General features: G+C 44.3%; 1 protein-coding gene across 1 annotated transcript in view; it reads left to right on the top strand.

Annotated features, from left to right (window-relative positions):
- LOC115167197 (calretinin) overlaps positions 1-11,869 on the top strand; it is a 13,039-nt gene extending 1,170 nt beyond the window's left edge. Inside the window, exons 2-11 of the mRNA XM_029721368.1 lie at positions 4,376-4,452; positions 4,764-4,853; positions 5,571-5,651; positions 6,581-6,637; positions 6,803-6,880; positions 6,979-7,034; positions 7,145-7,184; positions 8,005-8,058; positions 9,991-10,062; positions 11,172-11,869. Of these exons, the coding sequence (XP_029577228.1) occupies positions 4,376-4,452; positions 4,764-4,853; positions 5,571-5,651; positions 6,581-6,637; positions 6,803-6,880; positions 6,979-7,034; positions 7,145-7,184; positions 8,005-8,058; positions 9,991-10,062; positions 11,172-11,288 (722 nt within the window). The 3' untranslated portion in view covers positions 11,289-11,869. The remainder of the gene's footprint in view (positions 1-4,375; positions 4,453-4,763; positions 4,854-5,570; positions 5,652-6,580; positions 6,638-6,802; positions 6,881-6,978; positions 7,035-7,144; positions 7,185-8,004; positions 8,059-9,990; positions 10,063-11,171) is intronic.
- The last annotated feature ends 13,932 nt before the right edge of the window (positions 11,870-25,801 follow it).

Here is a 25,801-nt window from a genome sequence, read left to right as displayed (position 1 = left end):
AGCTTGCGGTGTCAGGTCGGGGAATTGGGGGAGTGGAGATGGAAAGAGAGTAGGGGGAAAGGGGGATTGGAGAAGGGGGAGCAGTGTGTGAAGAAGATGGGGAGAGAGGACAGAGAGGAGGGAAACGTGGCAGTGGGGAAAAGGAGAGCGATGGAATGAATATAGGGAATAGCCATATAGCCTTTACAGTCATTGGGGGAGGGATGGGGTGCAGCTCGAGGGCCCAGTAGCGGGTATGGTGTGCGTCACTGTGCGCCAGAGCTGGTCTCCGCTACACAGCACTCAAAGGTGATCATGAAAGGTTATAAACTGTGATTATAACAGCTATACGAATTGCTGAATCCCATGACCCCCAGTATCTCTCATTTACGTCTTTGGATTTAAATATATTGCATGGTATAGCACTGCGTTCTGTTTCTTTAATCCATCCATGCGATCATTTCTGCACTGCGCAAAGCATGTTGAATCTTTCTCCCCCATCCCATGGTGGTCCCTTAGGGCCGTTGGAGACGTTCTGCTTGGCAGCAAAACGCTGGACTAGGCCCGTTTAGACGTACTTAGGGCTACTAAACACGCCCTGTTGAAGTGTGTATAGATGTGTCAAAAAGTCTGTGACATTGCGCAGACTTGACATGTTTCCGCCCCATAGCGCTCACTCTGAGCTCTGCAGCCTCTCACCTAGAGCGTGTAAACAGTCACACCTGAGCAAGCGCAGGGATTCTCTGAGCCAGTGGGTTAAATCTGCCCACCGGGTAAACTAAGCCATACCCATCCCTGGCATGCACTGGGCTGGAATGGACCTAGAAGTAGTAGAGCCAGGGATGAGGAATGAGTGCAATTACATACACACACAAACAAAAACACACACACACACACACACACACACACACACACACACACACACACACACACACACACACACACACACAGACAGACAGACAGACAGACAGACAGACAGACAGACAGACAGACAGACAGACAGACAGACAGACAGACAGACAGACAGACAGACAGACAGACAGACAGACAGACAGACAGAACAGTAGAGTTAACACACACTCTCATTCAACAAATTATAGTTTGTGGAATGTAAAAATAGGTCTCATTGTTTGCTGTGAATACATGAATGCATTTAAGGCTTTTCAGAGATGTCATGCCAGTGATCCATCTGTGGGAGGCAGAGGTGGTTAACAGAAACATATTGGGCGCCAAGCGGGTTTGTGTCGGTTTGTCAAGTCGAATCCGTGTGCCAATCTGTGTCCATAGTCTCATACATGATGAAGTGGGACTAGAGCTGGGGTAGTGGAGCATGCTTTTCAAGAATCATAGATTTTATTTTTGGGTCAATGTCAATGATGCGTTTCAGACTTAAAACCTTAGATGTTTCACTCTTAGGACAGGCCTTGTATGGTGCATGTGTGTTATGGTTTGTGCAGAATGTGTCTGTGTGTGGAGTACAGAATAGGCCTATGATATCTGGGAAGTGCATACATTATTCCACTCTTCACACCAAATATTATTCCGTGCAAGGAAACAAGATCTATGTCTAACATAACTGGAAAATGTATGAACAGGGCCTAGCCTTTTGGGGCCCTATACGAGATTTGGTTGGGGGGCCTACCACCTATCTAGCAACATATTTGAGTGGCTCCCCACTTGACCACGGAGATAATTATTTAAGTACATTTCCTGTAATTCTACACATTTTACCATGGGGCATAGAGAAAATGTGGCAGTTTTAAAGCAGGTTTTCTGCAATTCTACACATTTTTCCATGAGGCAAAAAAGAAACTATCGCAAATGTCTAACTAATTTCATGCAATTCTATTCGTGAGTGAGAGTGGCAAACAAAATCAATGGGAGCCCCCTAGAGGGCAGGGCCACTGCGCACGTGCCCTTCGTTCCCGTTCGGTAATTTGGTAATTATTACTACAAATTTATATAGCAGAGTAGACCAATTTACCAATCTAAAAATGCGTAGCTTCATGGGCTAATGGAGTGCTGTCAGTGACTGACATAACAAGAGGACAACTGCTGATGCACAACCACATTTCGAAATTGCGCTTTGCGTTTTCTACTGTTCTAACTCTCAACTGAGAGATACAACTAGTGACTCTCTACTATAGTCCCGTTGATGTAGATCGGGGCATGTTCCCTCCTCTGCTTCCTGAAATCAACAGTCAACTCATTTGTTTTGCTGACATTGAGGGAGAGGTTGTTGTCATGATGTCACCACAATGCCAGTTCACTTACCGCCTCCCTATAAGTGGACTGGTCGTTGTTGGTTCTCAGGCCTACAACCGTGGTGTCATCAGCAAACTTGCTGTACACCATGCGTAGTCAGTCACATGCCTGTCATGTTTGTGAATGTCGCTACAGAAGATCTAGTGCCCCAATAAACATCTACCTGACCCCCCCACTGTCAGTCCCCCAGGCACAAAGCAATTCCACTGTGAATATGTTGCTAATTCCCTCTGAGCTGCAGGCGATTCCTGTTTTTAAATATCGTTCTGCAGCAGCATTACCAGAGAATTTCCACACTTCCCATTCGTAAATGCCATCCTGATCCACCTAAAGGCTCCAGATGCGGGCAGTGCTTTGGTCATGTGACTAATGCAGAACCCCCACCTTCTCCCAACACTGAGCTAAACTACAAGGATGCTAGACCTCATGTGGCTGGAGTGTGTCAGCAGTTCCTGCAAGAGGAAGGCAAGAGGAAGGCATTGATGCTATGGACTGGCCCGCCTGTTTCCCAGACCTGAATTCAATTGAGCACATCTGGGACATCATGTCTCGCTCCATCTACCAACACCACGTTGCACCACAGATTGTCCAGAAGTTGGCGGATGCTTTAGTCCAGGTCTGGGAGGAGATCCCTCAGGAGACCATCCGCCACCTCATCAGGAGCATGCCCAGGCGTTGTAGGGAGGTCATACAGGCACGTGGAGGCCACACACACTACTGAGCCTCATTTGACTTGTTTTAAGGACATTACATCAAAGTTGGATCAGCCTGTAGTGTGGTTTTCCACTTTAATTTTGAGTGTGACTCCAAATCCAGACCTCCATGGGTTGATAAATTGGATTTCCATTGATTATTTTTGTGTGATTTTGTTGTCAGCACATTCAACTACATAAAGGAAAAAGTATTTAATAAGATTATTTATTTCATTCAGATCTAGGATGTGTTGTTTAGGTGTTCCCTTTATTTTTTTGAGCAGTGTATATATATATATATATATATATATTTCTGCATCTCTTAGCTATCGCTCCCCATTCTCTCTCTCTGTTTCTCCTTCTCTATCTGCCTGTAGGGTGTGTGATGTGTGTGTGTGATGTGTGTTTCTCCCGTGTGTGTTTGATGGCCTCTGAGTGTTTCTCTCATTTCCCCAATGGGGGAACTCAGAGAGCACAGACCTGGGGGAACTCACACAGCACAGACCTGGGGGAAGTCACAGAGCACAGATCGTTAGAGATCTGATCAGCCAAGACAATTATGAACTTGTTATATTCTCAATCAGCCTTAAATATCTACAGCATGTGGGTTGCACACACACACACGCACGCACACACATACACGCATACACAGACACACACTTATCAAGTTCTCGCTTTCCCCTTTCAATGATTTTCTTCCCCGTGGGGTCAGCTATCATTTTATTCCCATGGTGCTATGACACAATAAGTCACATTAAGCCCCTGCCCTTTCAAATCCCTCCCTCCGACCTACTCTCCCTTTCTCTATCTCATCCCCATCAGATACTGGGCCTGATGGTTTTGCTGGGATATCAGACTAATCCTAGTAAGGACCAGGGAGCTCAGCAGTGTGCGTGTGTGTGTGTGTTGGATATACTGTATATATGTGACTCAATGTTATGTTACTGTACTCCTGTGGGCGTCGTGTTGGCCAGATGGACAATATCGTGTGACTGTAGCATTAGGCTAGATAATGAGAGTGTTTTTGTCAGCAGGTTTCCATATCGTTTAGAGTATGCAAACAGTCATTCTCTCTGGACTCCTTGTGGACTCGTTGTTCTGGACTTTCATTGAGCTACTTGTTGAGCAAAGGGCTTTTAAAAAATTCCTCTATATTGAACCCTGTTTTTTTTACAGTAATGGAACACACATTACATACCAGGGTTCTATTTCAATTCACATTTGGTGATATACCAAGCATCTTATCCCCTCACCTCCTTCTCAACTGTATTGGAGAAGAAGGTCCAAGGTCCCTCCCCTGACTTTTTTCTTCAATGGGATTTGCGAAGGAGGTGAGGAGAGAGGATGCGAGGAATCAAAGAAAGATTAATTAAGACATAATGAACTATTATGTTTACTGATCCCAGGAATGACCTTTAACCCTTGGGTATGTTCTACAGGAAATGGCTACATCGAGGGAAAGGAGCTGGAGAACTTCTTCCGGCAGCTAGAGACCGCACGGAGAGGAACAGGCGTGGTGAGTGGGTTTGAATACTTTGAAAATGTACCCTTCCTTCCTTCCTGCCTTAAAGTGAGTGACTGACTCCATCCTAGTCGAGGCAACCTTAAACATTGTATTTAAATGATAAAATTGTCCACTTTACTTGACTGTCATCATCCACAGTGTATTCAGACTTCTAGATAGGCTGATAGACTGGATAATGACAATTTGATCTAGTATGCTCTAACAACTCATCCTCATAGAGAGTCGTTAGGTAGGAAGTCTCTGTTTTATCTGTTTTTGATTTATTCTGTGTGTTTGTGTGTGTGTGTGTTTGTCTATTCAAGGATCACACACATGCTGCGTTTAGAGAGAAAATGAAGGAGTTCATGATGAAATTTGACAAGAATGCAGACGGAAGAATCGAGATGTCAGAAGTAAGACTCATACTGTACACAAGCACATTCAAACTCCTCTGTTGAAATGTCTGCTTACTTTTTATGTTTTACTCTAATGCTACAGTTGAAGTCGGAAGTTTACATACACCTTAGCCAAATACATTTAAACTCAGTTTTTCCACAATTTCACAATTCACAATTTTTTTTCTGAGGTCTTGGCTGATTTCTTTTGATTTTCCCATGATGTCAAGCAAAGAGGCACTGGGTTTGAAGGTAGGCCTTGAAATACATCCACAGGTACACCTCCAATTGGCTCAAATTATGTCAATTAGCCTATCAGAAGCTTCTAAAGCCATGACATCATTTTCTAGAATTTTCCAAGCTGTTTAAAGGCACAGTTAACTTAGTGTATGTAAACTTCTGACCCACTGGAATTGTGATACAGTGAATTATAAGTGAAATAATCTGTCTGTAAACAATTGTTGGAAAAATTACTTGTGTCATGCACAAAGTAGATGTCCTAACCAACTTGCCAAAACTATAGTTTGTTAAGAATTTTGTGGAGTGATTGAAAAACAAGTTTTAATGACTCCATCCTAAGTGTATGTAAACTTCCGACTTCAACTGTATATCTGCATATATGTTCTTTGTTTTGTACACAGTGTTGTTGTTGAAATCCGCTTTAATATTGAGTTAGTAGCCAAGTGTACTAATCCTCTCTATTTATTTTCTCTCTCTCTCCCTTTTTCTCTCCAGTTAGCTCAGATTCTGCCCACAGAGGAGAATTTCTTGCTTTGTTTCAGAACATTTGTGGGATCCAGTGCAGAATTCATGGCGGTAAGTTGTGTCTGTCTGTGTGTGTGTGTGTGTGTCTGTCTGTGTCTGTCTGTCTGTCTGTCTGTCTGTCTGTCTGTCTGTCTGTCTGTCTGTCTGTCTGTCTGTCTGTCTGTCTGTCTGTCTGTCTGTCTGTCTGTCTGTCTGTCTGTCTGTGGGTGTGTGTGTGGGTGGGTGGGTGGGTGGGTGGGTGTGTAAGCCCACTGCCCTGTACAGTATATCAATCACTAAAGATGGCTCCTGCTATCATTGCACTCTGACACAGATAACTTTTTGGTGTTTTGCACTTCGCCCCATACACAAAAACCAACACAAAAACACATCCATCCACATACACAGAATCAATCCCAAGAGAGCTTAGAAATATCAGGGAAACAGGCATCTCCTTGTCTAAAGCATTTTATATCTAGAAATAACTAGAGAGAGAAAGAGAGAGAGGGAGGGGGGCTCCTTTTAACTGTTCTCTGCTGGTGGAGACACGCAAAGTAAGGAGAAGGGAGGATAGACAGAAGGAAGGAGTTTTGCAGTGGTCCAGTGTGCTGGCTACCCCGTGTTAAAAGTGGAGGGTGGGGGGGAGGGGAACACAGGAGCTATTCTCAGACTGCCATACATTATGGATGGGTTGCAGGCTTACTGCAGGAGTGTGGGGGGTGGGGGGAGGGGTGATGTGGTTTGGGCATCCATCTTTGATAAGGTTCCGCTCTAGACATGGGACAGCTGGTAGATTAAAACACAAATTATATACTTTTCTGTCTCACTCTCATCCTCTTCTATCTCCGTCTGGCTACATTCTCTCTACCGATTATAGCATTATGACTTTTCCACTTGTTGTTAAAGTAAAGAGGGTTTTAAGGCTTTAGAGTTCTTAATCTCTGTGTTTAAATGCATGTGTACTGTGCTGTAATGAAATGTTAAAAATGCTCTGTCTACAGGCATGGCGAAGGTATGACACTGATCGCAGTGGATACATCGAAGCCAATGAACTGAAGGTAAACAAATGTGTCAAGCTTTTAAACATTCATAACCTTCATTAGTCAATTTCCAAGGACTTGTGCTTGTTGTCAGAGGAGGACCCCTGAGCACTCATCTTAAAACTTTAATTTTGGGTCATTGAGCCAGTTACCAGTGGGGTAACGAGGATCTGACTTCCTCAGGGTTTCCTGTCAGATCTTCTGAAGAAGGCCAACAGACACTACGATGACAAGAAACTCAACGAATACACACAAACAATCGTGAGTGTGACACACATACTGTACATGTGTACACAAACACACAGGTTTAACACTGTGTAGTAATGTTACGCCACTCACTGTTGTATTTCACTCTCCAGCTGAAGATGTTTGATCTGAACGGTGATGGGAAACTGGGCCTGTCTGAAATGGCCAGGTGAGTGTATGTGTGTCTTGTTCACTAGAGAGACTCTCTGTGTTATACTTGAATCCATTTTGAAGTAAAGAATCTGAATGTGAACAATTGTTTTTTTTATCTCATTTAAGGCTGCTGCCAGTTCAGGAAAATTTCTTGCTCAAATTCGAGGTGAGACCTGACCCCCACACCCCACCCCACCCCACCCCACCCACACACACACCCCACCCCACCCCCACACCCCACCCCACACCCCACCCCCACACCCCACCCCACCCCCACACCCCACCCCACCCCACCCCCACACCCCACCCCATTACTGTGGAAAATGATGTTGATATATTGAAGCAACATCTCAAGACATCAGTCAGGAAGTTAAAGCTTGGTCGCGAATGGGTCTTCCAAATGGACAATGACCCCAAGCATACTTCCACAGTTGTGGCAAAATGGCTTAAGGACAACAAAGTCAAGGTGTTGGAGTGGCCATCTCAAAGCCCTGACATCAATCCCATGGACATTTTTTGGGCAGAACTGAAAAAGTCTGTGCGAGCAAGGAGGCCTACAAACCTGACTCAGTTACACCAGCTCTGTCAGGAGGAATGGGCCAAAATTCACCCATCTTATTGTGGGAAGCTTGTGGAAGGCTACCCGAAATGTGTAACCCAAGTTAAACAATTTCAATGCAATGCTACCAAATACTAATTGAGTGTATATAAACTTCTGACCCACTGGGAATGTGATGAAAGAAATAAAAGCTGAAATATATCATTCTCTCTACTATTATTCTGACATTTCACATTCTTAAAATAAAGTGGTTATCCTAACTGACCTAAATCAGGGAATTTTTACTGATTAAATGTCAGGAATTGTGAAAAACTGAGTTTAAATGTATTTGGCTAAGGTGTATGTAAACTTCCGACTTCAACTGTATATCATGTACAATATATATGATATTTTTATTTTCCCTTCCCTGTCTTTTCTGTCTCTCCAGGGATGCAAGCTTTCAGCAGAGCAGTTCAATGTAATCTTCACCTTCTATGACAAGGTAAATGAGCACAATAGACATATTTGCAGGGAGGGTGTGTAGGTGGGAGAGTGTGTGAGAGAGATTGCTTGTATCCCTGTCACTCAAGCTACTAGCTCCATGCAAATGATCTCTTGCACAGGTAAATACTCCAGAGACACACCTGCGTCTGTATCAATTATTTTGTTAGTGTTACCTTGGTAACCTTCCCAGTAGCGGTGGGTGGGTAAAATCAGGGGGGAAGCCAATCCAGGAAAAAAAGCCATATTACAACCTATGTTTTGTGATATCTGCACTGTTTGCTCTATAACTTGTTAGTTCATATGCCTTGCCACCGTGATATATAGGCCTAATGCCAAGACAATAAGAAGACACAGTGGCAGAACAAATTCAACCACACATTTGTTTCATTACAAAACCGGAGAGCAACATCTGTCCAGTGAAGTCCAGAAACACATTGCATGTAACAGTTACATGACCTACAGCATGGTCAAGCAAGGTAATGTTTCCCACATTTTTGGACTACTAAACAACTATTGATTTAGAACCACAGAGTTACTGCAAGTTACAAAGAAAACAGAAGCTGCCTCCACTATTCCAGCACAGTTTCAACTTCAACGTCATCTAATAACCTATTCTTAGTCTAATACAGTGACAACTAAAAGATACCAAAAACGATTTAGTCCAATCAACGTAAGCTAAATATGATGTGGCTACTGATTTATGTTACTGATTTATGTTACTTATTTATGTGTGTGTGTGTGTGTATGTGTGTGTATATGTGTGTGTGTGTGTGTGTGTGTGTGTGTGTGTGTGTGTGTGTGTGTGTGTGTGTGTGTGTGTGTGTGTGTGTGTGTGTGTGTGTGTGTGTTCTTCGGCTATCCCCATAGGAGAACCCTTTGAAGAACCATTTTTGGTTCCAGGTAGAACCTATTTGGTTCCAGGTAGAACCCTTTTGGGTTTCATGTAGAACCCTTTTGGGTTCTATGTAGAACCCTCTGTGGAAAGGGTTCTACATGAAACCCAAAAGGGTTCTACCTGGAACCAAAAATGGTTCTCCTGTGGGGACAGCCAAAGAACCTCTCTGGAACCCTTTTTTCTAAGAGCGTACATCTAGCTACATGTTGAACTTCCATCCTATCAGGCCAGGGGCACAATGTATGAATTTATGGTTGGATCAAAATTGCTGTTATAGTCATTGGCCAGTACAGAGAATTATGTAAAACCACGAGTCCAAATCCCTAATTTATGAAAGGGCCGAACACAACGAGATGCAACAATTCAAGTTTCTTTCTGTCAATAATGACGTTTGCCTTGTGATGTGATTGGTCTGAAGCCAAATCCAAACTGGCTTCCCTTGACACTTTTATTTTTGGTGCGCCAGGACCATTCACTGCTGAGCTCACTCAGTTTAGCTCAAAGCTGATTGACTTTAATTGAATTTATTTTTTATTAATGGAGGCCAAATGCTCGCTGGCTTCCATTGAATTCAATGCTATGGGCGGCAACAATGTCACACTCTTTCTGACCAGAGAGCATCAGATAGATACGCTACACATATTGAGACAGAGGGGAGCTGTTTGTTTGGTCGGATGCTTTCTCCGTTGAGATACATTATTTTCAGCCTCTTGCCTTATTGAAGGAAATGTATGTAACACAGAGCGACAAAATCTAAATATTTTGGGGAAGCCTGGCTTCCCTTGGCATCCATGAATACACGCCACTGAACCTTCCACAAAGAAAACAGTACAGTAGGAAAGGCAGGTGTACCAGAGTCTCATACTAATGCCTTTGTAATGACTGAATTGGCAGTTGGTCTGTGAATGATTGATCTTGCCTGTGTATAGTCTGAGTGGGAGGATATCTGAGTGTTTGATTGTTCTTGTAATGAGAATATAATATGAAATGCCCAGCCCCTTTCTGCTGTTTCACTGTTTTTCACTGTTCCACTAGGATGGGAACGGTTACATCGATGAGCAGGAGTTGGACGCACTGCTGAAGGACCTCCATGACAAGAACAAAATGGTAAAGAACAAGAGACTTCACTTATTTACTGACTCATCTTTTGATTAGTTGATTGGTTGATTATGTCATACTGCACCTGGAATGTGTACAAGATCAGAATGATTGGCAGAACCTTGTGGTCTTGTACAGGTTATGGTCTTCTGAGCTTTTGTTGGATCAGGATGTGGTGTTGCATTGACTGTTAGGGCCATACCCAGCAGACAGGGGATGTCCTGAGGATATTTGGCGACTTTCCCATTAGGTCCCTTAAAGGTTTCTGCGCGACGTTATCCCACTGACGTTCTGAGAATGTTCTAGTTTCCTGAATGTCACTGAGGACCATGTCAGGACCTTTTTAGTACATTCTCAGGACTTTCATTTTACTAGTCCTTAGGATGTGGAATGATGTGGACATTCAAGGGAACATTCTCAGGTGGACCTTTTTATAGTTCCCGGCTTGACCTGGGGATGTTTTTAGGATGTTCTTGGCACGTTGTGTCATGGTCCCCTGGAAGTTTTGTCTAGTTCCAGGTTTGTCCTGGGGATGTCCCCAAGGACGTTTTTAACATGTTCTTGGGACGTTGTGTCATGAAATAAGTAAATCCCTAGCATTGCCAAAATACAAACAGCTGTGCCTGGATCAGTGGTTCACCAATCAGGGCCTTGATTGTCTTGGCAACAGTAACAAGAGGTGATGTGTAACGAAACTAGGTTGCGTGTGCCCAAGGTAGATTTTTTTTGGGGGGGAGGAAATGTTTCTTTGCGACCGGGAACTAGGCAAAAACCTTTATGGGACCATGACCCAAAATCCCAAGAAAGTCCTAGAAAAAAGTCCTTCGGGCGTCCCCGGGACCAACCGGGAACTAGACAAAACCTCCATGGGACCATGAGACAACGTCCCAAGAACAACCTTAAAACGTCCTCACGGACGTCTCCAGGACCACCCAGGAACTAGACAAAACCTCCAGGGGACCATGACACAAAGTCCTGACGACTTCAGGCGACCATTTCGTGAAATCCTGGGGACATCCTAATGACTCATGATTGTTTACAGGGTAGACACCATAGTTAATGACATCATTGGTTGAGGCACTAGCACTCACGTCTGTTTCGCCCCCCGTTTACTGTAGGAGTTGGACTCGACCGGTCTGGTGGGCTATAAGAAGAGTATCATGGCTCTGTCCGACGCAGGGAAGCTCTACCGCACCGAGCTGGAGATCGTCCTCTGCCGTGACTCCCCACTGTGATCTTTCCCCTCTGACCCCTGACAACCCCCCACTGTCCCCATCCTGGCATAACCAGGTGCATGTATGACCCCCTCCTCCACTCCAATATCTGTAGAGTGGAAGTGAATGTCCACTTGAAGGCATAAGCAAGACCCTCAGCCCAACTGCCCGACTCTGTTTAACTACCTGTCCATTACTTTGCCCCACCTCCCCTCCACCCCTTATCGCAGCGTGGCGCTACCTGATGATGTCATCAGCATCTGCAGTTTTTTTGTTATTTTTTACATGCAATTCTATAGTGAGTTAACCATTACATATGGAAATAATAGAAGGAATATATGATATGACTATTTATTTGAATGCATATACATTTTGCCTGAATGTCCTTTATACTGTACTCCCTTAGCCTACTCTTTGTTTTTTTTTTACAGTTTGCCTGTAAATCTCTCTTTCTCTCTTTTTCTATTTACCTCCAATCTCAATGCCCCCTCCCTTACTATTCGTTTCAGTCTGTTGCCTTGTTTTTGAATTGGGTTTAGGCTCGTACTATTTTAATGGAGAAATTATTGAGAGCATCAATAAATATAGCTGATGATCACTTATGTCTTTGCCTTACTCACAACCACAGGGCCAAACTGTCTCTATCCAAACCATGGGAGCTCAGTCTGCTAAACTTCTATATCAGCCTATACATCTCTATAAATGCCTAGTTAAATCTGTTTCTATGAAGACTTTATCTTGGCCAAGCAAGGGAGGGCTATTTTTCTTTGCCAGCATAATGTGTTTCCTATGAAGATAACAGTTCCAATACAGATGTTGTGAGCAGGCGCGTTATCTCCCTGAGCACTCCATTCCCGCTGTTCTAATCTCCCGTTGAAAGGCAGCTTGATGGAGGGAGCCTGCACACTCCATTTTTCATAGATGAGAACTTTCAGAGGTACTCATCTGTCTCTATGGCACACTAGGAACACTGAGTGGGTCGAGGCTGGAGGAGATGAGTGACTGAGGGGAGGGATATGAGTGGAGTTTAACAGCCATTCTCCAGCACCTCCTGCTAGTAGACTAGCCCTACCATAACAGCCAAACACACCTTTGAGATCACAAATTAATTGAAAGTTTACTTACTGTATCACTACAAGAAAAACTGTTTTTTTGCCTCAGCAGCTCCATCTGAGCCTTTGAGCCTCACTACTTACACGCACATCCCGAATTTGCAGACAGAGCAATTTAGGGCACTCCAGTTGGTGGACACATTTCCCTGTGTTATATATATATATATATATATTTGGGAATGTCCAGAGTCCTAAAAGACAATGACAAATATGCACCAGGCTTGTTTTGGTCTTTAAAGGTTTAAAAGGACAACACCACACGCCACAGTAATCATTACGTTGTTACATATTTATTTTAAATATATGTTTTTGTGAAATACTTCAGTTTCTTGGGTAATGCATCACATTTTATGTATAATCTTTTAGAGTTGTCCACATTTTTCACTGTATGGGGAAGTCTGGACACCCCTGGTTTAGTACCAAATGGAACAGTCTGACTTCCATCAATTAATCATCTGCACTTTCATCTTTAATTAAACTCACTCTAGTTTTCTTTAAGCACAAAAAAACACCAAACCACGTACACACACACACACACACACACACACACACACACACACACACACACACACACACACACACACACACACACACACACACACACACTACTTTGATCCCAAAGCAGCCAACTGCTGACAACAGTACAGGAGAAATAGAGTCCGCTCTGATTCCCTCCCCCACAATGGTTCCTCACTCAGAAAGAAAAAGGGAAGAGAGGGAAGCGAGAGATGGGGGAAAAGACAAGATGCTAAGATTGGGGTCCATATTTAGCTATTCTCCCCTGAGTAGATTTGCTATTGCTTCAAAGAAAAGGGATAGGTCACACTCACTCACACTCACACACACACTCATATACACACACACACACACACACACACACACACACACACACACACACACACACACACACACACACACACACACACACACACACACACACACGGAGAGGTGCATGCAGCTAGAAACAATATTAGGAACAAACAAACAGATGTTAATAACAGAAAACGTCCGATTCTCCTCTCTCTCAAACACACCAAAACAGCTTCAGCTGAGTCAGAGGATGAGGCAAGGTTGCAGCCTCAGTGCACAAACACATTTAAGAGTTATCGCCACACGAAGTAGAAAAGTTGGGTCTTTTTAGAAATTAGTTTGGGCTTATAAAGTCTGCTGTCTTTTTGGTCCAGTACAGATACAGACACAGCCATGCATGCATGCACACACACACACACACACACACACACACACACACACACACACACACACACACACACACACACACACACACACACACACACACACACAATCACTGAGTGTTGTTGGACAGCTCTGCGGTGGCTGGATAAGGCAAACAGTTGTAAAGCTTTTCAGGAATTTTCTCGGTGAGTTATGGACATAGCCGCAGCAGAGAGGGGAACAGATGCAGTCAAATCCCTGATGGGTTTTGGAACACCGGCCTCTCCTGCTCAGCACAGTCCCAATGTGCCACTAATCCCTGATTTCTGAAATGGTGGCAAAAGAAAAAACACTCGTTGGATTTTCCCTCCATTGTTTCTGTCTCTAATCCATTTATTCGGCAGAGAAATTCATATCCATCATTTCTGAAAATGAGTGAGACTAAGAGAGACAAAGATACTAACACACACACACACACACACACAAACACACACACACACACACACACAGATGCATGATTTTGCACAACTGTCAGTACCAGTAGTAGTAATATGTTGTCTTTTGTTGCTTTGCTAATCTATTACTCTTTGGAGTCTTAAATGCTTGTCATTGGCTGTGCTTCCTCTGTGAAAATACATGTATGTGTTTAAATACCCCACTAGCAAGGATACACTGACAGAAACACACCCATAAAAATGTATGTACTGTAGCCACAGCCTCTCAATCAACTTTCTTTGTAACACACAAGACTTCCTGCAAACACACAAGACTTCCCAGTCTCCCTGGCCCATTTCTGTGTTTGTGTGCTTACACATGGCTGTCCTTTGAGCGTTAATTGCGATGCCACAACTTCTTATTTCCCGTGGTAACATATTTCCACAGCAACTTATTACAGTGTAATTAAACTGGCCTGAATCTCTCCCTGTGGAGGAACAATGGGGAACTGTTTGTCTGTGTGGGTGTGTGTGTGTTGGATGGGGGAAAAACATGATCTGTTATCGTTTCCTATAATTACCTTTCCCCTTTTTGACAGCTGCATTCCCTGCAAGCAATTGGCTTTGCATTGTTGTTTACTCAGTCATCAACGACTGACATTCAAAGACGTTATAAAATATGTTTAACTCCCCATAAGTGAGTGTCACATTCTATTATAGTGCTCTAGAGTTCATTCTGCAGTATGTTATCTCACTACTATTCTACAAAACAGTGCAAGGGTCATCATCACAGAGAAAGAGAGAGGAATGAAGACACGCAGATAGAGGGTGAGACAGTGACATACACAATCTCTCCATCTTCATCTATCCATCTCTTTATCCACCCCAAATACACAATCACAGCTACACACACATAGAGTTAAACGCACGCCCGCACACACACGCACACGCAGAGACAGAGACACACACACACACACACATACTGTGGATTTGATAAAAGCCTGTCTGACATGGTGCTCAAGGAAACCCCTAATCAGAGGAGGCTTTCAAATGTCACTCAGCATTACAGTCAGTAACACTTCTCTCTAATCATTTCCTCCTGCTTCTATACCCTCTCTCTGTCTCTGTCACTCCTCTGTCTCTTCATGTATTGTTTCTTCCTCTCTTCCTCTCATTTCCTCCTTCTATTTCTCTGTCACTCTCTGTCCCTCCCTCTTCAATTCTTCTTTCTTCTCCCTCTCGCCATCCTGTCCTGTCATCAGCTTCTCCCCTAAGGAACTGCTACAGCAGACCTCCATTCCTGTAACTACTGTGTCTTTCATCCCAGAGCAAATACACACAGCCACAACATGCTTCTAAGCAGTGGTGTAGAGTACTTAAGTAAAAAATACTTTAAATTACTACTTAAGTCGTTTTTTGGGGTATCTGTACTTTATTTTACTATTTATATTTTTGACTACTATTACTTCACTACATTCCTAAAGAAAATAATGTACTTTTTACTCCATACATTTTCCCTGACAGCCAAAAGTACTCGTTACATTTTGAATGCTTAGCAGGACTGGAAAATGGTCCAATTCCCACAATTATCAACAGAACATCCCTGGTCATCCCTGCTGCCTCTGATCTGGCCGGACTCACATGCTTAGTTTGTAAATAATGCCTGAGTGTTGGAGCATGCCCCTGGCTATCCGTAAATTTAAAAAACACAAGAAAATGATGTCGTCTGGTTTGCTTAATATAAGGAATTTGAAAAGATGTATACTTTTACTTTTGATACTTTTACTTGAGTAATTTTCTATTAACGTATCTTTACTTTTACTCAAGTATGACAATTGGGTACTTTTTCCACCACTGCTTCTAAGTCTTTGATGTTACATGCATAAATACACTATGCAAAAATTAGCTTAAATCAAATCAAACTGTATTGGTTGTGTAAACATATTTAGCAGATGTTATTGGGGGTGTAGCGAAATGCTTATGTTCCTAGTTCCAACAGTACAGTAATACCTAACAATACAAAACAATATATGTGAATCAAAATATTTTAAATAAATTATTTAGCAATGCCAAAGTCCGGAATATAAATATATATGTATATGATGGTGTGTATACAGTATACATTATGGAAAGTATATCAATAGAAAATCTGTGTACAGCAGTAGTTATATAGGATGAGGCTTGACTAGAATACAATATGTACTGTACACATGAAGTGGGTAAAACAGTATGTAAACATTATTAAAGTGACCAGTGTTCCATGACTATGTACATAAGGCAGCAGTCTGTAAGGTGCAAGGTTGAGTACCGGGTGGTAGCCGGCTAGTAACAGTGACTAAAGTTCAAGGCAGGGTACTGGGCGGAGGTGGTTACTATTTAACAGTCTGATGGCCTGGATATACAGTCGCTTGCAAAAGTATTCACCCCCCTTCACATTTTTCCTTTTGGGGGGTTTGTATCATTTGATTTACACAACATGCCTACCACTTTGAAGATGCAAAATATATTTTTTTGTGAAACGAACAAGAAATAAGACAAAAAAACTGAAAACTTAAGCGTGCATAACTATTCACCCCCAAAGCCAAAACTTTGTTGAGTCACCTTTTGCAGCAATTACAGCTGCAAGTCTCTTGGGGTCTTTCTCTATAAGCTTGGCACATCTAGCCACTGGGATTTTTGCCCATTCTTCAAGGTAAAACTGCTCCAGCTCCTTCAAGTTGGATCGGTTCCGCTGGTGTACAGCAATCTTTAAGTCATACCACAGATTCTCAATTAGATCGAAGTCTGGGCTTTGACTTGGCCATTCCAATACATTTAAATATTTCCCCTTACACCACTCGAGTGTTGCTTTAGCAGTATACTTAGCGTCATTGTCCTGCTGGAAGGTGAACCTCCGTCTCAGTCTCAAATCTCTGGAAGACTGAAACAGGTTTCCCTCAAGAATTTCCTTGTATTTAGCACCATCCATCATTCCTTCAATTCTGACCAGTTTCCCAGGCCCTGCCGATGAAAAACATCCACATCTCGTAGTGATGAGAGGTGTTGGGTATGCGCCAGACAATATTTTTCTTGATGGCCAAAAAGCTAACTTTCTGTCTCATCTGACCAGAGTACCTACTTCCATATGTTTGGGGAGTCTCCCACATGCCTTTTGGCGAACACCAAACATGTTTGATTATTTTTTTACTTCAAACAATGGCTTTTTTTCTGGCCACTCTTCCGTAAAGCCCAGCTCTGTGGAGTGTACAGCTTAGTGGTCCTATGGACAGATACTCCAATCTCCACTCTGGAGCTTTGCAGCTCCTTCAGGGTTATCTTAAGTCTCTTTGCTGCCTCTCTGATTAATGCCCTCCTTGCCTAGTCCGTGAGTTTTGGTGGGCGGCCCTCTCTTGGCAGGTTTGTTGCGGTGCCATATTCTTTCCATTTTTTTATAATGGATTTAATGGTGCTCCGTGGGATGTTCAAAGTTTCAGATATTTTTTTATAACCCAACACTGATCTGTACTTCTCCACAACTGTCAATGATGTGCGTACTGGTAGCGGAGTCAGGTGCAAGAGAGCAGAGAGTTGTGAACAGGCGCACACTTTATTTAGGCAGAGAAACCAACAGACGCCACTGTGTCGAAACCTCCAGCCAATTGGCAAAAGTGCAAAACGCGCAAACAGTCACAATAATTATGTACAAACAAATAAACATACCTCATGAAATAAAACACGGAATAAACGCACACCAGTATAGCGCGTCAAAATAGACACGTAACACAAAACAATCTCACACAAAGACATGAGGGGGAACAGAGGAATAAATACATGTAGTGTGATTGGGGAATGAAAACCAGGTGTGCAGGGAACAAGACAAAACAAATGGATAAATGAAAAATGGAGCGGCGATGGCTAGAAAGCCGGTGACGTCGACCGCTGAACGCCGCCCGAACAAGGAGAGGAGCCGACTTCGGTGGAAGTCGCGACAGTACCCCCCCCTTGACGCGCGGCTCCAGCGGTGCGCCAACACCGGCCTCGGGGACGACCCGGAGGTCGAGGTGCAGGGCGACCCGGCCGGCAACGGTGGAACTCCCGCAGCAGTTCAGGGTCCAACACATCCGCCACCGGAACCCAGCACCTCTCCTCCGGACCATACCCCTCCCACTCCACGAGGTACTGAAGGCCCCCGCCCGACACCTCGAATCCAGGATGAATCGGATGGAGTACGCCGGGGCCCCCTCGATGTCCAGAGGGGGCGGAGGAACCTCCCACACCTCAGACTCCTGGAGCGGACCAACCACCACCAGCCTGAGGAGAGACACATAAAACGAGGGGTTAATATGGTAATCGGGGGGAAGCTGTAACCTGTAACATACCTCGTTCACTCTCCTCAGGACTTTAAATGGCCCCACAAACCGCGGGCCCAGCTTCCGGCAAGGCAGGCAGAGGGGCAGGGTTCGAGTCGAGAGCCAGACCCGGTCCCCCGGTGCGAACACCGGGGCCTCACTGCGGTGATGGTCCGCACTGGTCTTTTGGTGCAACGCGGCCTGCTGGAGGTGACCATGGGTGGCTTACCATGTCTCCTCCGTGCACCGGAACCAATCGTCCACCGCAGGTGCCTCGGTCTGACTCTGATGCCACGGTGCCAGAACTGGCTGGTACCCCAATACACACTGAAAGGGGGAGAGGTTAGTGGAGGAGTGGCGGAGGGAGTCCATCTCTGCCCAGGGCACGAACGCCACCCACTCCCCTGGCCGGCCCTGATGTGGAAATGCGATACCCTAGGAAGGAGACGGCCTGCTGAAGAACAGGCATTTCTCAGCCTTGACATACAGGTCATGCTCCAACAGTCGTCCAAGTACCTTGCGCACCAAGGACACTTGCTCAGCGCGTGTAGCGTAGTATACCAGAATGTCATCGATATACATCACTACACCCTGCCCGTGCAGGTCCCTGAAAATCTTGTCTACAAAGGATTGGAAGACTGATGGAGCATTCATCAACCCGTACGGCATGACGAGGTACTCATAATGCCCTGAGAAGGTACTAAACGCCGTCTTCCACTCGTCTCCCTCCCGGATACGCACCAGGTTGCATGCACTCCTGAGATCCAGTTTAGTGAAGAAGCGCGCCCCGTGCATTGACTCAATCGCCGTGGCGATAAGAGGTAGCGGGTAACTGTACCTCACCGTGATTTGATTGAGACCTCGATAGTCAATGCACGGGCGCAGACCTCCATCCGTCTTCTTCACAAAAAAGAAACTCGAGGAGGCTGGTCCACGCGCAGGCTGCATCGGTAGTGGTCCATGAGGGCCCTGTCATTCCATCCTGCTCCTGCGGCCAAGGTCCGGAATTCCAGTGCGAACTCCTGTGCGCTCCTCGTCCCCTGCCTCCAATGGAAGAGTCGTTACCCTGCCGCTCTTCCTTCGGGTGGATGGTCGAAGACGGCCCGAAAGCGGCGGGTGAACTCCTCGAAGTGGTCCAACGCCTTGTCTCCTTCTCCCCATATGGCGTTTGCCCACTCCAGAGCTCTCCCTGAGAGGCATGAGACGAGGGCGGACACTCTCTCCCTTCCCGAGGGAGCTGGGTGAACGGTGGCCAGGTATAGGTCCAGTTGTAAGAGGAACCCCTGGCACTGTGTTGCCGTCCCATCATACTCCCTGGGAATGGAGAGACACATCCCACTGGAACTGGATCCGGACGGGACGGGACGGGTAGAGGTAACCCCGGTTGCACTGGTCGAGCCGCTGGAGAGAATTCCTGTCTCTCCCAGCAGTCCATGGTCTGGACAACGCGATCCATCATGGCACCGAGATGATGCAGCATTGCCGAGTGTTCCTGGACGCGCTCCTCGACTCCTCTGACCGGGGTACCTGCTCCTGCTGACTCCATGGTAGGTGTGAGATTCTGTCAATGATGTGCGTACTGGTAGCGGAGTCAGGTGCAGGAGAGCAGAGAGTTGTGAACAGGCGCACACTTTATTTAGGCAGGAGAAACCAACAGACGGACGCCACTGTGTCGAAACCTCCAGCCAATTGGCAAAAGTGCAAAATGCGTAAACAGTCACAATAATTATGTACAAACAAATAAACATACCTCATGAAATAAAACACGGAATAAACGCACACCAGTATAGCGCATCAAAATAGACACATAACACAAAACAATCTCACACAAACACATGAGAGGGAACAGAGGGAATAAATACATGTAGTGTGATTGGGGAATGAAAACCAGGTGTGCAGGGAACAAGACAAAACAAATGGATAAATGAAAAATGGAGCGGCGATGGCTAGAAAGCCGGTGACGTCGACCGCCGAACGCCGCCCGAGCAAGGAGAGGAGCCGACTTCGGCGGAAGTCGTGCCAACTTTGTTCCTGACCTGTTTGGAGAGCTCCTTGGTATTCATATTGCCGCTTGCTTGGTGGTGCCGCTTACTTAGTGGTGTTTCAGACTATGGGGCCTTTCAGAACAGGTAATATATATACTGAGATCATGTGACACTTAGATTGCACACAGGTGGACTTTATTTAACTCATTATGTGACTTCTGAAGGTAATTGGTTGCACCAGGTCTTATTTAGGGCTTCATAGCAAAGGGGTGGAATACATATGCACACATCCCTTTTCTGTTTTTTATTTGTATTTGTTTTTTTAAACATTCATTTCACTTCACCAATTTGGACTGTTTTGTGTATGTCCGTTCCATGAAATCCGAATAAAAATCAATTTACATTACAGGTTGTAATATATCAAAATAGGAAAAACACCAATGGGGATGAATACTTTTGCAAGGCACTGTAGAAGCTGTTTTTCTGTCTCTCGGTCCCAGCTTTGATGCACCTGTACTGTCTCCGCTTTCTGGATGGTAGTGAGCTGAACAGGCCGTTGGGGGCGCGGGGTTTTTTGATAATCTCCTTGGCCTTCCTGTGACACCGGTGCTTCAGATGTCCTGGAGGGCAGGCAGTGTGCCCCCGGTGATGCGTTAGGCTGACCACACCACCCTCTGGAGAGCCCTGGGGTTGTGGACGGTGCAGTTGCCGTAACAGGTGGTGATACATCCCAACAGGATGCTCTCAATGGTGCATCTGTAGAAGAGTGTCTTAGGGGCCAATCTGGATTTCTTCAGCCTCATGGGTGAACAGGGAGTACAGGAGGGGGCTGAGCACTCACCCTGTGTTGAGGATCAGTGGAGGTGTTGTTGCCACCTTCACCACCTTGGGTCGGCCCGTTAGGAAGTTCAGGACCCTGCTATACAGGGCGGGGTTCAGACCCAGGTACCCGAGCTTAGTGGTCACTATGGTGTTGAAGGCTGAGCTGTAGTCAATGACCAGCATTCTTACATAGGTATTCCTCTTGTTCAGATGGGATAGGGCAGTGTGCAATGCGATTGCATCATCCGTGGATCTGTTGAGGCAGTATGCAAATTGTAGTGGGTCTAGAGTGTCGGGTAAAGTGGAGGTGATATGATCCTTAACTAGCCTCTCAAAGCACTTCATGATGATAGAAGTGGGTGCTATGGGGCGATAGTCATTTAGTTCAGTTACCTCGCTTTCTTGGGCACAGAAACAATGGTGGACATCTTGAAGAAAGTGGGGACAATAGACTGGGATAGGGAGAGATTGAATATGTCCGTAAACATTCCAGCCAGCTGGTCTGCACATGCTCTGAGGACGCGTTTAGGGATGCCGGGCCGGCAGCCTTACGAGGCTTAACACACGTTAATGTCTTACTCACGTCGGCCACGAAGAACTAGAGCTCACAGTCTTTGTGTCGTCCTCAAAGCGGGCAAAGAAGGTGTTTAGCTTATCTGGGAGCAAGGCGTCGGCGACGTGGCTGGTTTTCTCTTTATAATCTGTGATTGTCTGGAGTCCCTGAAACATACTTCTCATGTCTGAGCCGAGACATATGTAATGTAAACAGGACAGTACAATTGTGCATAAATATTAATCATGCATGTACACATAACCACATGCATGTACACACACACACACACACACACACACACACACACACACACACACAAGTTCTGTCTGTGGAGGTTCCTCAGCTGGTCCTTGGGGAATAGGATGAAAGTAGAATCAGAACATGCAGAAAAGAAATGCAGAAAGCGTCAATGTGTACACAGAGACTTACAGAAGACACATTGAGTAAATAGGCTACAGTCTATCTACTAATATATCAATGACATATCAATGACATTTACGTCGGACTGTGAATGGATCAGAGGGCTGCTCCAGTTAGGCCTACTCTCTTTCAGGAATTGAGACAGAACCATTCTCTCCGCAACCTACAAAACAACACAACAACAAGATCCAATTGCTGCTACTTTAGGGTAAAGAAGCAACTGGGACTAAGCAAATAATTAAATGGAGGAATATCCATCTATTCCCTCTCTCCCTTTGCAGTTTAAAAGCACGGAAGAGGAAAGGGGAATAGGGCTAAATAGCTAGATTAAATAAATGCCAAAGAAGAAGAAAGAGGAATAGGGACTATATTGAGAGAGCTTGCCTCTGCCGCAGGCTGGAAGCCAAAGCTAAGAGACCATAATAAACGCATGTGCATTTTGTATACTCATCCTATATCTTTTTACCTGGAATTTTGTCAAAGAGGCAAAAAGTGACTTGAAGTTGGAGGTTTAGCCAATATGTTTAGTCTACACTAGCCAAAGAGAATATACATTTGAAAACTCTCAGTTACGCCAACGAGGGAGTCTGCGCTTCTTGAGATAGCAAATGTGCAGATCAAATACACTGCAGGAACGGCAGAGCTACCGAGATCCTTTGGATGTCCCTACCCCATTGAGGTTGAAAATGTAAAATGGTTCGGGTAAGGGTAGGTGTTAAGATTAGGGTTTAAGGTAGGGATGTCCCAAGGAACTCAGATTGCACAGACCCTGCAGGATCATGCGAGCAACTGTTTATCACTTGTAGGACAATTGCACCCCCTCGTGGTGACATACATTACTGCACCCACTCAAAGCACGAGACCTCATTTGACATGAGCGCTTTCCCATGGTAGTGAATACCTGTAGGCCGACACTGCAGCCTGAAATCAACAGGATCCAGAAATGGTTCATGTAAAGGTGGATTTAGTCTTGTTTATAACAATAGTGATAAACGGCACTTCTCAAGTTGAAAATAAGTCACGAAAGATCTACATTATTGTTTCTGCAGCTGAACGATATCTGAGATTAAAATATTTCACATCTGAAGAGCTACATGGAGTACGCCTACAATCTGGAGCGGTCCCAGCCTCTCAGGCCCCAGAGCCTGCAAATTACTGAAGGTGTGGGAACATTTCTGTTGATAATTACAGTTGAAGTCGGAAGTTTACATACACCTTAGCCAAATACATTTAAACCCAGTTTTTCACAATTCCTGACATTTAATCCTAATAAAAATTCCCTGTCTTAGGTCAGTTAGGATCACCACTTTATTTTAAGAATGTGAAATGTCAGAATAATAGTAGAGAGAATTATATATTTCAGCTTTTATTTCTTTAATCACATTTCCAGTGTGTCAGACATTTATATACACTTAATTAGTATTTGGTAGTTTTTTTGGTACTTTTTTATTCGTTTTTACTTTAGTTTATTTGGTAAATATTTTATTAACCCTTTCTTGAACTGCACTGTTGGTTATGGGGTTGTAAGCATTTTACGGTAAGGTCTACTACACCTGTTGTATTCGGTGCATGTGACAAATAAAGTTTGATTTGATTTGAAACAAGATTCTCTGGTCTGATGAAACCAAGATTGAACTCTTTAGCCTGAAAGCCAAGCGTCACGTCTGGAGGAAACCTGGCACCATCCCTACGGTGAAGCATTGTGGTGGCAGCATCATGCTGTGGAGATGTTTTTCTGCGGCAGGGACTAAGAGACTGGTCAGGATCGAGGGAAAGGTGAATGGAGCAAAGTACAGAGATATCCTTAATGAAAACCTCCTCCAGAGGGCTCAGGAGCTCAGACTGGGGCGAAGGTTCACCTTCCAACAGGACAACGACCCTAAGCACACAGCCAAGACAACGCAGGAGTGGCTTTGGGACAAATCTCTGTATGTCCTTGAGTGGCCCAGCCAGAGCCCAGACTTGAACCTGATCGAACATCTTTAGAGATACCTGAATATAGCTGTGCATCGACACTCCCCATCCAACCTGACAGAGCTTGAGAGGATCTGCATAGCAGAATGGGAGAAACTCCCCAAATACAGGTGTGCCAAGCTTGTAGCATCATACCCAAGAAGACTTGAGGCTGTAATTGCTGCCAAAGGCGCTTCAACAAGGTTCTGAAAACTTCTTAGGGCTAGGCGTCCCGCTGTTGACAACTTCCGGTGAAATTGGAGGGTACGCAATTCAAATAAATAATCATAAAATTATGGATATTACACATCTAGGTACATTCAAGTGCCTTATATCGGTTAAAAGCTTAAATTATTTTTTATCTAACTACATTGTCCGATTTACAATAGGCTTTACAGCGAAAGCATGCCATGCGATTGTTTGAGGACGGCGCCCCACATCAAAATATTTGTCAACCAGCACAGGCTTCATAAAATCACAATTAGCAATTAAATATTCACTTACTTTTTGAAAATCTTCCTCTGATTTGCAATCCCAAGGGTCCCAGCTACAACATGCATGGTCGTTTTGTTAGATAAAATCCTTCTTTATATCCCAAAAAGTCAGTTTAGTTGGCGCCATCGATTTGAGTAATCCACTCGTTCAACATGCAGAGAAAGGAATCCAAAAAGCTACCTCTAAACTTTGTTAAAACAAGTCAAATTACATTTCAACTTAATCCTCAGGTACCCTAAAATGTAATTAAACTATAATATTTTATACGGAAAGAAGTATGTTCAATAGAAAAGTAAAATTAGCAATTGCGCATTGTCTTCGTCGCGTGCACAGACTGATTTCCAACTCTGACTCCCAGTACTAAAACTCAAAATTCTTCCACGTTTGGGAAGAAACAAGCCTGAAACCTTGAACAACGACTGTTGACATCTAGTGGAAGCCATAGGAATTGCAATCTGGGAGCTGGAATTGCATCGGACCCATAGCTTTCCATTGAAAAAGCATGGGCTCTCAAAAGAAAACCATTTCCGGTTGGTTTTTCTTTGGATTTTCTCCTACCATATCAATTGTGTTATAGTCCCATACATTTTTTTAACATTTCTATAAACTTCAAAGTGTTTTCTATCCAATGGTACCAATTATATGCATATCCTGGCTTCTGGGCCTGAGTAACAGGCAGTTTAATTTGGGCACGTCAGTCAGACAGGAAGTGGAGAAAAATGGACCCTAGCCTAAGGGTCTGATTACTTATGTAAATGTGATATTTCAGTTTTTTTTTATTTGTAATTCATTTGCCCAAAAAATTCTACAAACCTGTTTTTGCTTTGTCTTTATGAGGTATTGTGTGTAGATTGGTGATGGAAAAAAACAATGTAATCCATTTTAGTGTAAGGCTGTAACGTGACAAAGAGTGGAAAGGGGTCTGAATACTTTCCAAAGGCACTGTATCACTCATTGGTCTATTCCTCTGTGCTGTCACAGATCTACAATTCACAGCAATCCTCTCAGAATCCCTCGGTCTTGACCCATCGTCCTCTACTTTCTTCACTGCCTCAGCATAAGACACCTTCTGCACTACTCTGACTCTAGCCACCTCAACCTGCCTCTCTCGAACCGCACACTTCTGATCCCCAGCAACATGTACACCCCTCCAGTTGACCCACACAATTTTATCCACCGAAACTACACAATTCTATTTTCCATGCCCTCCTGCACACTTCCCACATCTTTGACTCTCCCTTCTACCCACTACTCTGACA

This window comes from Salmo trutta, chromosome 29 (genome assembly GCF_901001165.1).
Source record: "Salmo trutta chromosome 29, fSalTru1.1, whole genome shotgun sequence".
NCBI lineage: Eukaryota > Metazoa > Chordata > Actinopteri > Salmoniformes > Salmonidae > Salmo > Salmo trutta.
This window is presented reverse-complemented; position numbering and strand designations above follow the sequence as displayed.